The sequence below is a fragment of the Pteronotus mesoamericanus genome, unplaced genomic scaffold, assembly GCF_021234165.1.
Source record: "Pteronotus mesoamericanus isolate MK-2021 breed Mesoamerican mustached bat unplaced genomic scaffold, CSHL_Meso_final contig_502, whole genome shotgun sequence".
Taxonomy (NCBI): Eukaryota; Metazoa; Chordata; class Mammalia; order Chiroptera; family Mormoopidae; genus Pteronotus; species Pteronotus mesoamericanus.
Genome location: NW_026555187.1, coordinates 1,070,052 through 1,085,171, shown reverse-complemented (window position 1 = coordinate 1,085,171; position 15,120 = coordinate 1,070,052). Strand labels below are relative to the sequence as shown.

Below are 15,120 nucleotides of genomic sequence, written 5' to 3'. Positions count from 1 at the left end.
TTGATCCCAGAAAACACTGGTGGGGGGGGTGAAGAAATGAGACTGGGAAGGAAAGGCAGCCAATAAATGTGGCTCATAAAGGCAGTTAATGATGTGGACCAATTGAGCTCTGCCCTGCTGAGGATGCTCTCAGAGAGAGTGTAGAACATGCATGAGAGAGGCCAGGAGCTGGGGTTCCATTCATCGGCCCCATCAGTGGTTCAGGGAAGGCTGCTCTCAGGAGCAATAACACAGTGGTCAAATGTGCTGGGAGAGTGGGGGACTTAGGGAAAAAAACCCAGGTGCATAGTTGAAGGTGTGCAGTAAGCAGCTGTAATGTAAGTGCCTGGCATTAAGCTTTTGATTGCCAAGGCATCCACCACAAGAGACATCCATCTTGAATAAACACATTGCTAGCTGGATGACACAGCCACCAGTGGGTAATCTAGGTAAGTGACCACTTGAGTGACCCAACTCCTCCCTTTAAATTCACCAATACAGAGTGAACTTACGAAACCCTAGGTCTTACCCTTAGACTCTAATAAATGCAGAGCCCCAGGTTCCCTCCATCCATCTCTCTGTCTCAATCTGTGTCTCTCTGTTTCTTTCTGTTTGTCTGTCTTCTCTTTCTCTCTTCTCAACCTCACTGTGTGGCCCTGGGGTGTACTGTGTTATACCTTGTAGGACTCATGAGTAATACATCTTGTTCCTCAAAGTTTCCCGATAGTTTCTTGCTGAAGTGCATCCTGCAATCCTAGTAAGAACCACAAGAGCCCTGGCTGTTGTGGCTCAGTGGATTGAATGCCGGCCTGTGAAATGAATGGTCACTGCTTCAATTCCCAGTCAGGGTTCATGCCTGGGTTGCAGGCCAAGTCCCTGGTTGGGGACGTGCAAGAAGCAACCGATCGATTTATCTCTTGCACATTGCTGTGTGTCTTTCTCTCTTTCTCCCTCCCTTCCCTGCTCTCTAAAAATAAATAAATAAAATCTTTAAAAAAAAAAAAAAGAGCCACAAGGGCTGTCCCAGCCATAAATAGGGGCCCCAGTGGGGGACATGTTTGTGGAGCTCCCTACAAGTGATGTGTGCCCTGGTGAGTACTGTGGCTTTCATAACCAAGGGCACTATCATCAATAGGCTTGGGACCGATAAAACAACAGCCTCTGGGAATAGAAGAATAGCCTTCAGAACTGAGGGGATGGGGCTAGGGCACCAGTAGTGAGTTATGTAGGTAGAAATGTAAGTTTAACTAGCACCCTATTTCCAATTCATTCCAGTGATAGGTTACTGGTTGGAAGTCTGAGCAGGCGCCCATCTATCCATCCCTTGTCCTGGCTCTGGATGTAGGTGCTGTTTCTGGCCCCACCCCATTTTACAAATAAGGAAACTGAGGCTCAAAGAAGAGGCTGAGCTTGCTCAAGAATACAACTAGTTTAAGGCAGAACAGGGACTTTCAAATCTAGCTGTGTCTAACCCCCAAGTCCAAGTTCCTTTCTAGACTGAAGGATATTACTGAAGATAATCAGTAAGTGGAGAAATAACATTAAACATCCAAGACACCTGATAAAAGAATCGAGATTCTCTTTCATTACGGTGTTTGCTGCCTTGATTGCTCAGGGGAGCTATGAGGCCATGAGGTCCTAAAGTGTGGAGCTCCAGGTCGATTCTCTAGTGGCCATATTCCTCCCCCTCTCAAATTCTCACCTCCTGGGCAGAGCATACAAGACCTTCTGTGAACTGTTTCCATGATGCCTCTCCTTTCATTAGAATGTCAGGCACGTCCTATCTCCCCACCATGATATCCCCTATTCCTTCTATCTTTCTCTTTTCATCTTAGAAATCCTTCCTGTCCCAAGGATGCCTCCCCAGGGGAGGCTTCCCAGATTGCCTCTTCCAGAAGTATTTACTCCTCCCCCCCAACCGAGAACACACTACCTCTACTTCTACAGAGTCTGTTCCTCTTAGTGTGACTATATGTACTTGGCAAGTTCATCTTCCTCCCTAAATCGAGTTCTTGAGGGTGCAGTTGGACTCCTATACCTTCTACAGCCCCTCTACAGCCTGCCGTGGTGCCCTTGTTTCTCCACTTACGAGTCCTTACATAGCTTGCTATTGGTGCCCCATCCATACCCCCTCAAGGTTCTTTTCTATTCCAGAGGGTTGCTTATCGCACACCTGCAACACTGCACCTGGGCTGGTATTTTTCCTGACTTCCCCACCCCCCTCCTACCATCCCACTTGGTCCCTGTGTGAGTGCTCCCAAGAGCAACCAACCACGGATGGAGCTGGTGGATAGTGCCCAAGCCCCTGGCTCCTCGGTGGGACAGCTCCAAAGCACATTCTTACACTGTCTCCCACGTTATGCCCCGCAGGACCAAGTGCCGACGATGGCCCCCATTGGCCAGCCCCCAGGAGATACCAATAGGTGTTTCTGAAATGTGCTGAATTGTGAATCTCTGGGATTAGGAAGTCAAGTGTCATTTATTAAAAGATAAATGCTTTTAATAAAGCATTTAGGCTTCTAAGACAGCCAAGCACTTTGGAGCTGATATTCATATTCATATTCATATTCAACAAAGTGGCTTACCAACAAGATGGAGCCTTTGCTGAACCCAACAACCATCCATCCTGGTTTCTGGACTGAGACCCCACAGGTAGGTGTTTCTTCTTTGATGCCAGACAGGCGTTGCTTCCCCTGCACTTTGCCTGTGGCTGAGCTCCACAGACCGACCGCGCAGCCCTCAGACACCGTCAGCAGCGTGGCCTGGGAAGCCAGCACTGCCGTGCACAGCCAGGGCTCAGAGGCATCTCCCAGGACATGGAAAACCAGCTCTGCAGTTTCCAGCTTCCAAGCACTGACCTAATAGGATAGAAAGGAAGAGAAAACCCGGCAGAAGACCTAGGCTGCAAGTTTTCCAGAGTCAAATGCAAGAACTGTTCTTTTTTACAGTTCATGCATTTTATTTTCAACACTCTGCTAGTTCCAATTATAGGGCGGTCGGAGAGGGGTATCCTGAATTGGATCCTGGAAGAGCAAAAGGACATCTGTGGAAAATTGATGAAATCCAAATAAAGACTGGAATTAAGTTGATAGAAATGATCAGTATTAATGCCTTAGTCTTGACAAATGTGGTTAAGTAAGATGTTGACATTAGAGAATGCTGGAGCAAGGGCATGTGGGAACTCCAGGATATCTTTATAACTTTTGCATAAATCTAAAATTGCTGCAAAATAAAAAGTTTTAAAAATGGAAAAAAAAAGCCGCCATACCATATGCATTGACGTCGTATATGTTCATTACAAGTAATTATTGATTAAAGCAGTTTTCCTATTTAACCTCACAAAAATCTTTTTATTAGCAGTAACCACTTAAATAGTAAACATTTGCCCATTAGTTTTATTTCTGGGGTTTGTATTAAAGAAATAAGGAGAGATACACACAAAAATATATGCATAAGGAAAGTTATCTCAGTTACTTGAAAGCTAAAAGAACTGGACACAACCTATATGTCCAACAGCAAGGGATTAGTTAAATACACAATACTGAGCCATGCAAAGGAACCTTATGAAATCATTCGGCAAGCACTTTTTGAAGACTGTTTAAGGTTAGGAGCCAATGAAAATAGCTTTATAAAACTGCACATATGGTTTTATCCAGATTTTGTTTTGTATACACATGCATCTGCAAACATACACACACATATACCACATAAAGCAGTATCATGTAAATGTTAACAGTGGTTATCTTTGAGACTGTTATTATTCATTATTTCTTTACTGTTGTTTCCAAACTTCTGTTGATAACAAAGATGATTTCTATAATCAGCTTTGAAATCAACACTTCTCTAATATTTAAGCCTGCACTACCCAATAAAAATATAATGCAAGTCATGTGTGGCTAAATTTTTATTAGCCACCTTTGTTACCTTTGAGCCAGATGCTGAATACACAATCTTCTTCGCTTCATCCACATGGAGGCTCCAGATCTGAGGTTCAGCGGGATCTTTTGAGTGTCCCTCCCAAATGGTGAATTTCTCCTGGCCAGAGAGCAAGTTCCACAAGCGCAGCGTGCGGTCCTTGGAGGCAGAGATGGCCTGCGTCCCTTCGGCAAATACTTTTACGCACCTGATCTCTCCTGCAGCAGGTCAGGGTGGAGGAGAATATATTAGCTGGGCAGTCTGACCTTCCATCTACCAAAATGCCTGTTGGCTTGGAAATTCCCTGGTTTACAAAAGAAAAAGAAAAGAAAGAAATAGGGTGGGGGATGGATTTGAACATCCCCAAATGAGAAATAATGGAATGTGACAAAGCGTGTAACAACTGGTTGGGATCGACTGCCCAGATGTTGAAAAAAATAAAAGTTCAGCATCACCCAGGGAGTGTAAGAAAAGCAAGGTAAAATTATAGAAGATTCTATAACTTGGGAGAGATATGATCTAAGCAAAACATGAAATTTTGAAGACATAAAGGGAAAAAATTAACCAATTGGATTACATAAAAATGTAAAACTTCAGGAGAGTAAAATGTAACTGACAGGCATATGTCAGATTGGGAGGAAATATTTGCAGTATATAACAGAAGCATGGAGACTCTCCTTAATATACAAAATGTTCTTACAAATAAGCAGGAAAAACACAAATAACTTATTCACAAATTAGGCAGAAAACTGATGGAAATAGTACAATAGACAATAAGCGTTAGAAAATGATGCTCAACCTCATAGTCACCACAAAAATGCAAGATGAAATTCTAATATCATTATTACCATCATATTGGTAAAAATTTTATAGGTTGATTGCTGAAGTGCTGGCAAAGATATAAGAAATCAGTTATGGTCCTATCTTGCTGATAGGAGTTTAAGTTGAAATAAATTTGTAAGAGGGTATTAGGTACTATTTATTAAAAGTTAAAATGTGCAATCTCTTGGTTTTGATAATATACTATAATTATGTAAGATGTTGCCAGTCAGGTGAATAAAGGGTCCACAGGAAGTCTGTACTATTTTAGCTAGCAACTTTATGTGAGTCCATTAAGTATTCAATATTTCAAAATAAATGGCTAAGAAAAAGAGGGATAAAGAAAAAGGGTGCAATTTGACCCAGAAATCCTACTTCTAGAAATTTCTTACAGAAATAATGGCATAAGAGTGTGAAGATCTAGGACTTTAATTGCATATTATTTGTATGTAAAGAATATTATATAGGCATTAAAAATAGTAGGCTGGGCCCTGGCCAGGTGGCTTAGTTGATTGGAGCATCATCCTGTAAACCAAATGGCTGAGGGTACAATCCCCAGTCAGGGCATATATATTACCTAGGGTGTGGGCCTGATCCCCAGAGAGGGCTCCTATGGGAGGCAACCAATCACTGTTTCTCTCTCACATCAATCTCTCTCTCTCTCTCTCCCCCTCTCTCCTCCCCCTCTCTCTCTAAAATCAATAAATATATCCTCATATGAAGGTTAAAACAATAAAACTAATAAGACAGGTGTATATATACAATGTTTTGATCATGATAATCATTATTATTATAACAGCCAGTACTTACTGAGTGTCTTCTACATGCCAAGCAGAGTTGCTAGTGGTTTACAATCATTAAATTCCTTTAATCCTCATAACAACTCTGTGAGATAGGATTATTATCCCATTACACAGATGTGGAAACTGAGGCTCAGCAGAATAGAGTAACTTAACCAAAGCCACGTGATTATTAAGTAATGGAGCCAGGATTTGAGCCCAGGGCCCAAGCTCTCAACCACTACAGAATATTGTTACAATTTATTGTGATAAAAGCTAGTTTCAGCACAGTATATATCTGATTTTTGACAAAAACTCAAAGTACATGAGCCTAGAGAGAGCTACATCAGCATAAGCCTAGAGAAAATTTGCTATTGGCATATAACAAACTGTGAACTCTGTTCACTCCTGGGGGGAGATTGAAAGGGGGAGAGAATAAAGGGAGAGAGTTTTATTTCTTTATAATTCAAATGCCATCAGGACAGTGGGTGATTTTTATATGTTGCAATTTGGGTATTTTCAAGCAAAATTTTTATAAAAAGTAATTCTTTATAATATATCCTCATAGAGAACACTATATTACTGCTAACATGAATGCCATATATATGTATATATATGTATATATATAATGCAAAGAGGTAAAATATATGATGTTAACTGAAAAAAAGGTTACAAAAGCTTATATGACTATATAACCATATGTATATAAAGCATATATATAACTACACATACATACTATATATACTCGTGCATATATAACTCTATATACATACACAGTTACGTGCCACATAATGACATTTTGGTCAGTGATTGTATATAAGATGGTGGTCCCGTAAGATTATATTAGAGCTGAAAAATCCCTATGGCCCAGCGACCTCATAGCCACTGCAGTGCAACACCCTCCTCGCCTGGTTGTGATGACGCTGGTGCAGGCAAATCCGCTGCATTGTCAGGTGAATACTATGATGTTCCCACAATGACGAAGTGCCTAACAATCATTTCTCAGAGTGCATCCCTGTCCTCGAGCAGGATATGACTGTATAAAACCAAACAACCCCTGGAGGAAGGGATTAGAACAGCAATATGCTGGGAAATGCTTCATAACCAGCTCTGCCAGCGGGTAGCAGAAAGCCCTGATTTGTGGTGTTGGTCATTTTTCATGGTGGAAATACTCCCACTGTGGCTGATTTCAAGCCACTAACATGATTCGTTGGCTGTGGAGGTGGGAAGAGACGCCCAGAGGCACACCGCTTCTCCCGTGCTGGGACGGCGGCCAAGGACACAGGCAACGCTTGAGTGTGGTGAAATAATTAGAAAGTGACAAGTTAAATGGTAATGGGAAAACACATAATAAAGATTATATATTTAAAAATAGAAAGCAACATGTTTTGAGTATTTATTACTTTGTGTTAATATAAGTGATTTAATTACTATATAATATACAGTTTAATAATGGCTTATTCTGTCATCTGCCTCCCAACATTCCTGAAAACATCACAATCGGCTGCCACAAGCCAATATGAACCACTTCCAGCAGCTACCATGTGATCAGAAACATTTTGAGTATGTCTCTAATTCAGTTTTCAGTAAATTGACTACTGAATTTTTCTGATCACAAATAATAAGAGTTTGATGACTGTAAAAAAAGAAATCCTAGCGAGGCTGTGGAGGAAAGGGAACACTAGTCCACTGTTGGTGGGAATGCAGACTGGTGCAGCCATTGTGGAAAGCAGTGTGGCATTTCCTCAAAAAGCTGAAAATGGAACTGCCTTTTGATCCAGTGATTCCCCTGCTGGGACTATACCCTAAGAATCCCAAAATGCCAATTCAAAAGAACCTATGCACCCCAATGTTCATAGCAGCACAATTTACAATAGCCAAGTGTTGGAAGCAGCCTAAATGCCCATCAGTAGATGACTGGATCAAAAAATTATGGTACATTTACACAATGCAATACTACACAGCACAAAGAAAAAAAGAACTACTATACTTCGCAACAGCATGGATGGAACTGGAGAGCATTATGCTAAGCAAAATAAGCCAGGGGGTGAAAGACAAATACCATATGATCTCACCTATAAGCAGAACCTAACCAACAAAACAAAGATGCAAGGAAAATAAGACCAGCAACACTGAAAGGAAAAGAAACCAACAGAGACAAGAGGGAAGAAGGGAGGGGTGGAAAGGAAGGGAAGGGGCAAGTCAAGGCACATATAGCAAGGACTCATGGACAAAACCAAAGTGGGGAAGGACTGAGGGAGGGAGAGGGGGGAGACGGCAGGGGAAAGCGGTGGGGGGGGGAAGGCGGAGACAAATGTATTTGGAAAAATAAATAAATTTTTTAAAAAAAGAAATCAAGGTCACCATTGGTAAATGGGCATAGGTCTTGAATATTTGTGTTTGTCAACACAAAGATTGAATAGACATATAGAAAAATAGCCATCCTGGCGATAATAAAATGAACAGTATCTTATTCGACAGGCATTCTGACAGTACCCACCCCACTCCCGTCCTCAGGAAAGAAGAGTAAAATGGAAACATCCAACACTGGGAGCTTTGGGGTTGATGGATGTTTTTTTGCACTACATACAGCCTGTCTGGAAACCAATAATATGACACTTGTCAAAACTCAGAGAAATGTTCATACCTTTCAATTCAAGAGCCCCACTTACTGGAAATATTTGACAGAATGCTAAAATTATTGATAAGAGTAATAAGAGATTCATTCCATTGTTACCCATAATAGCAGATAACTAGAAATAGTCTAAATAGAAACATTTTTAATAGTTTAATAAATTCTGGAATATGATCTGTTGAGAGAATGAAATAGACCCTTCCATTTCATTTGAATGTGATAAATATGAAGATTCGATAGACCCTAGCAGCAGCACTCAAACAGCCCAAAATTGGAAACAGTGTAAATGCCCTTCAGCCGATGAACGGATAAACAAGCGCTCGCCCTCCCGTAGAGTGGACTATGACTCAACAATGCCACGGAACAAGCTCTTCATCCCTGCAGCAACACGGGTGAACCTCAAACACAGGACGGCGAGTGAAGGAAGCTAGATGCAAGAGATCACAGAGTGTACCATTCCATTTCTAGGAAAGGTCCAGAACGCAGATCTACAGATTCAGAAACACACCAGCGGTTGCCATGGAGCTGGGGTATGGGAGCAGGGCGGGGACTGCAAAGGGGACTGGGGACTGGAGGGAGCTGGGTGTGATGAAAAGTTCTAGGATTGTGGTGATGGCTGAACAACTCAGCAAATTCACTAAAGATCACTGACTTGTCCATTTCAAACAGGGGAAGTGTATGGTATGTAAATTAGACCTCGATGAAGTTGTTTTTAAAAGATTTAACAGAAACAAAAAAATGTGTATGGCAACATGTTAAGAAAATACAATCTTGTAAATGCAAACAGTGTACATACTTAGATCGCAATGACATAATATTTCTAACATCTTTATTGAGAAATAATTTACAAACAAAATTCACCCATTTGATAAACAATGCTAGAATTCACTGAAGGCTCCCAGTTGGTAACCACAGGCTAAGTTTAGAATATGTTTATAACCTCACAAAGCTGTCATTCCCTCTGCTTTCTCTCCTTATCATTTTAGCCACTTTAAAGTGTCTAACTCAGTGGTGTCCAGCGCATGCACAGTGTTGTGCAACCACCACTTCGATCCGACCCCAGAACGTCCCCCCACCCCTAAGGGAGACCCGTCCTCATGAGCAGTCACTCCCGTTCCTTCCTCTCCCACTGGCAACCACGAATCTGCTTTCTGTCCCTATGGATCTGCCCGTCCTGGACATCGCATATAGCTGGAATCATACACTATGTGGCCTTTCGCGTCTGGCTTCTTTTATTTGATGTAATATCTCCAGCTGCAGCCTCGTGGCTTCCTTGCTGTTCTGTAAACGCGCCAGCCTCCTCTGCCTCTCAGTGCCTTTGCACTGGCTGTTTCTCATGCCTGGACACTTTCCTGTGTCCTTTGCACACCTCTTCCTTCGCACTCTCTGCGTCTTGGCTGAAACGTCCCTGCTTAGAGGAATGCCCTCCCCAATGTTCTAAGTTGGTCACTTGGGTTATTGTAGCTCACGACTGTTTTTCTCATTATGTTTGTCACAGTTTAAACTGGCTCACCCTCCCAAATCCGTGAGTCTGCCTCGGGCCATGGTTAGGGTGAGACAGGTGCACACTCCTCGGGTGCAAACTTTAAAGAGGCTCCAAATCACTGAGTGTCTCTTAGGCCTCTGGTTCCAATACGGCTTGGCACGCACTATTGCTGATCCTCTCTTTATTCAAGGCAGGTTGATACTTATTCGTTGTGGTTCTTTTTGCATTAATTTCCATTTTTAGAAAACACTGTACTGAAATATTATTTATCTTGAAGGCTAAGACTTTATTCACTTCAGGGGCACCCCTTTAAATTGCGTACCCAAGGTGCGTGCCTTACTCCCCACACCCTAACCTGGCTCTGGTCTGTCTCTCTTTGGCCTCTACAACAGGGCCTGGTACACAGTAGGCACTCAATAATTGATCAAATGAGTAAACCACAGTGGTGACGGGACTCAGCAGAAAAGAAAACTTTACTGTGCTAGACACATCGCATAGAGGAGCACAAGGCTTTACCCTCCCTGGCCCATATGAATATACCTTCTGCAGTGTGGTTCTGTTTCTCCAATCAAGAGATAAAGTCTGTTTCCCTGCTCACTGATTTTGGGCTGTTCTTGCGACTGTCTTTGACCAGCAGAATGTGACAGGGTACCAGTTCTGAGGATAGTTCTGGACCTTAAGAGTCTGTGTGCTTCTGCTTGCCCTCTAGAGACCCGGCCTCTGCCCCAGCTAGCCTGCTGGAGGATGAGAGACCATGCGGAGCACAGCTGAGCTGTTTCAGCTGAGAACATCCTGGACCAGTCAGCTCCCAGGTGCCTCACTAACTGACCACAGATGCATGAGCAAGCCCAGCTGAAACCAGAAGAGGTGCCCAGCTCAGTCCAGCCTGACTTGCCAATCCACAGAAGGTGAGCTAAATGAACAGCTATTGTTTGAAGCTACTATGTTTTGAGATGTTTTGTTATGCAGCGATAGCTAACTGATGCAGGAGCAGAGCCAGGGTTTTGATGCAGAAAAGTGAATTGGTAAGTGAAGGGGTTCTGGAGACTGACTGACTGATGCAAGACACTAGGAAAGAAGGTGATACAAACCCCTTCCTGGGCCTCACCTTTGTGTCCAGTTAGGACATGGATCACCTGCTGTACTTCCATGTCCCACACAGTCACGATGCCATCCTGGCTGCCGACCACCAGCAGCTTCTCTTCCAGGCTCCATGCCATAGCGGTGATGCCTGTGGCCCACAGAAGACAACAGGGAGGAAATTAGTCCCCGTATATGAGCGCTTAGCCAGGAGACCCCCTCATGGACCCCCACGTCACAGATGGGGAAGCTGAGGCATGGGCAGATTCAGTCCCTGTCCAGAGCCACACACCTGGGAAGTAGCAGAACCAGGGTTGAGAACCCAGAGCCATCAGACACCAGACTCAAACCCTGGCTGCAATGTTTACATTGCTCTTAGGAATGAAGCCACAGCTTGGTCACAAGTGTCTCTCCAGCTCAGCATTTCTCACCTGGGGCAATTCTGCTACCCAGGGGACACTGGACTGTTACGTGACAGGGAATTGAACTATTTTATTTTATTTAGGATGTTGCTGTTTGGGCGTTTGTCACAGCATCTGTATCTTAACAAATATACAGTTTTCCATTCAATCAGATTCAGTCTCAGACTCCTTCTGAATACAGCATTCTAGAGGCTGACCGTAAATCAATTCTTCTATTAATTGTACTTAGTGTCTTAGAATTTCTGTTTTGGAAGCACTATGCCTTGGCAGTGTAGCTTTTCCTACAGAGCAGCGTGACATAGAAATGTCCTGAGTCGTAATAAGTGACATTTGAACCACAAACTAATTGTATTCAGTGGCCTCCTAATTAATGTAAGAGGTTGTGTGTGAGCAGAAAATGGAATAGACGAATGGAGGTGGGTTGGTAGGTAAGTAGATGGATATGTGGTTGGTTAGATGAGTGGGTGAGTGAATGGATAGGTATTGGATGGGGAGAGGGATGAATCAATTGATAGATGGGTCAGCGAGCTGATGACTGGCTGAGTGTATGGATGGGCGGAGGGGTGAGTGAGTGGGTGGAAGGCGGCCAGATGAAGGAAATGGAAAGATAAGAGGCGTGGATGCAGGGATGGAAGGAAGGCTAACTGACAGAAGTAGGAATGGTGATGAGTGGATGGATGGATGGATAGGACAGATAGATGGATATATGGATAGAAGGAAGGGGAGAGGGGTGGATGGATGGATGGGCAGATGAATAGATGGATGGAAGGAAGAAAGAAAGGGAGGGAGAAAAGGAGGGAGGGGGAAGGGTAGATGGATGGGTAGATGGATGGACAGAAGGACAGACGGAAGGAAGGAAGGAAGAATGGATGGACAAATAGAGATGGATGAATGGAGAGAATGAAACTCTTTTGTCTCTTTAATGCTCTGCGCCAGGGACTCTACAAGTTCTGTCTGCGTCTCCAGGGCCAGTCGGGCACCAGTCCGTAGCTTCCAGACTTACTAGCATCAACCTGTAAATTGCAGAAACTCTCCATAAGACGGGTGCTAAATGCCTAGAGACCAGGCCACTGAGGCACCTGGCATCCTCTCACTCTGGGCATGTCATTAGCCGTCTTCACACTAGTTGTCGACAGTCCTGGTGGGGCAGAGAGAGTGGGCCAGCGCGAGGCAGCAGGGGCAGCCCTGATGGCACCCGCGGGGCCTCCTGACGGCAGAGGGGAGCCCCAGAGAGCAGCCTGAAACCCTGCCCTCTGCTGCCCCCGGAGAAGGGGGACCTGGCAGCACTTTTGCTACCCTGGGAGACCCACCTTTGTGACAGCCAGTGAGGGTCACCCGGAGGGGCCCTCCTGGGGGCTGGAGGAACCCTCCGAGAGGCACCAGCACAGGGTGTGGGCACACCCGGAACCAGCTCTGGGCCTGTTGGCACAGCCGTCCCACCAGAGCCGGATGCAAGGTGGCGAAGAAATGGAGTCTGGCCAGGACTTCTGTGTACAGGACGCTCCTCTCTGCAACAAAGGGGATCCAGTTAGGGGAGGGGCTCTGCTTTCCTGGGCCAACCCCCCCCCCTTTGCCCATCATCCTCTCCTGCCTGTTACCCACATATATTTGTCCCCACTTCAAGTGTACTAGGGACTTTCCAGCCTTCAGGCCTCTGTCTGAAATGTTCCCCACCTTTCTCATACCAATCATTTCATCCTCATCTTAGTCCAAAGGACACTTCTGAGAAAAGCATTCTCCAGTCAACCTCTGGTCCCGACAGTCCCCAAGCCCAGATCCTACTGCCGTTGCGATCTGACATCCCTTTGTGTGTTTATTCGTGGCCCAGCACCACCCCCTCACTACCCTGGGCCTGGAGGAATAATGTCTGCCTTGTTTATTGTTGTGTTCTTACTGCCTAGAGAGAACCTTATAGATACCCAACAAGTATCTGCTAGAGAAATACTGATCATTTCCCCATCATGTCACAGTTACAGAGCGTATTAGTTTCCTGTGGCTGCTGTAACAAATGATCACAAACTGGGTGGCTTTAAACAACAGAACTTTATTCTCTCCTGGTTCTGGAGACGAGAAGTCCAAAACCAAGTTGTCAGCAGGGCCATGCTCTGTCTGATGGCTCTAGAAGAGGACCTCCCTTGTCTTTTCCAGCTTCTGAGGGCTCTAGGGGTCCTTGGCTTGTGGCTACATCACCCCAATCTCTCCTATCTACATCGCTCCATCTTCACACAGCCTTCTTATCTGTGTGTTTCCATGTTTTCTCCTTTTCTATTTCAATACTCTCTCTGCTTCCTCCTTACAAGGATACTTGTGATTCCATTGAGGGTCCACCTAGATAATCTGGCATGAACTCTCCATCTTAAGATCATGGACTTAATCATATCTTTTGTCATATAAGGTGATTATCATGGGTTTTAGAGGTTAAGAAGTAAATATATATTTGGGGGGTTGGCTGTTTTTCTGCCAACCACACAGAGGTATCATCATTATCACCCCAAGTTTATAAAGGGGAAAATAGGGCCACAGAGAGGTTAAGCAATTTGCATAATGTCACACAGCCAGTCAGAGGCAGGAATCTGACCCAAAGAGTTTGATTCCAGTGCTTAGTAAAGACCAGGAACACTGAAGGTGGACAGTTTATTTTGTCCCTGTTGTTGGCACACCCTAACTGTGGGGCCCCAGACAATGGTAGCAAGGTCCTGTGCCTCGATTGCTATGGGTGAAATGAAGCAGGGCCACGACTAGGAGCAAGTGCCTCACTCATCATGGGTACAAAACTTAAGGTAACACCTATAAACTCAACCGTCAAGATAAATACTATTTTGACGCAATCTTTTAAAAATCAAAATCAATGTACTTCAAACCCATCGTGAACAAAGTATCAATCTTTTAAATAAAAACGGCATCGGAAATGGCACCACACCACCCTGGCTGGCGTGGCTCAGATGGTTGGGTGTCATCTGGCAAAGCGAAAGGTCTCTGGTGGGATTTCCAGATTCACTGATTCCCCGTTAGGCGCAGGCCTAGGTTGCGGTCCCCAGTTAAGGGCGTGCAAGAGGTGACCAATCGATGTTTCTCTCCTTTTTTCCCTGTCTCTAAAAAAATAAAATAAAATCTGAAAGGAAGAAAGAGAGAGGAGGGAAGGAAGGAAGGAAGGAAGGAAAGAAGGAAGGAAGTAAGGAAGAAGGTGGGAGGGAGGTGGGAGGGAGGGAGGGAGGAAAGAAAGAGAGGGAAATGGCACCACACCAAGTCATCCTGGAGCCTGAGACAATATCCACCCCTTTTTCTAAGGAGCTGGAATGTGCGGAGAGCACATGGTTGCCCAGCTGTGTCCTCTGTTGGCAACATTTCTTTCTATTACTCCTTGTGCTGGGGGAGCCATAAATTGTCAATCAAGGATGCTACACAGAACATGCTGTATTTAGGCTTTTAATTCCTCCCTTAAACCAGGCAGTGGTGCCCAAGTGATAGTGCGCAATCACTCCCTGCGAGGTTACAGCTCCCAGTGAGTGTGGACACGCGAGGAAGGCATAGTTAACGGCGAGCACTAGCACCTGCGACTGGGGTGGGACCCTAGACACGCATTAGTTCCATCCCACAATTCACAGATGATGGAAGTTGAGGCTCACCACAGAAATGGCTCGTCCAGAGCCATTCGCATCTATAATATTAATGCTGTCATGTGACAGAAACAGGATCTTTAATGGCATGGTGGAGACAGGCTCTGCATGAACTGACTCACCTAATCATCCAGGCAAGCCCCAGCTGGGAGGGCCTATCATCATCCCATTTTGCAGATGCAAAAGGGAAAACTGAGCACCATAAGGCAGGGGTGGGGTGGAGAGGGTAAGGGACTCTCAAGGGCACACTACCAGTAAGTAGCAGAGCCCTGATTGAAGTCAACACGGACGGGCTGAAAACCCATGCTCTCGGCCAGTGCCGGGCTGTGTGCAGGGGCACAGAGTCGGCAGACAGCAAGTGGAGGACACCCCTACACTCACAGAGCTC

At 44.7% G+C, this 15,120-nt stretch overlaps 1 protein-coding gene across 1 annotated transcript in view; it reads right to left on the bottom strand.

The window, feature by feature from the left end:
- Nucleotides 1–15,120, bottom strand: part of NWD1 (NACHT and WD repeat domain containing 1) — a 57,830-nt gene that overhangs the window by 17,698 nt on the left and 25,012 nt on the right. The window contains exons 10-13 of the mRNA XM_054578857.1: nt 12,426–12,623; nt 10,722–10,844; nt 3,904–4,112; nt 2,565–2,837 (exon numbers count right to left, since the gene is read on the bottom strand). Of these exons, the coding sequence (XP_054434832.1) occupies nt 2,565–2,837; nt 3,904–4,112; nt 10,722–10,844; nt 12,426–12,623 (803 nt within the window). The remainder of the gene's footprint in view (nt 1–2,564; nt 2,838–3,903; nt 4,113–10,721; nt 10,845–12,425; nt 12,624–15,120) is intronic.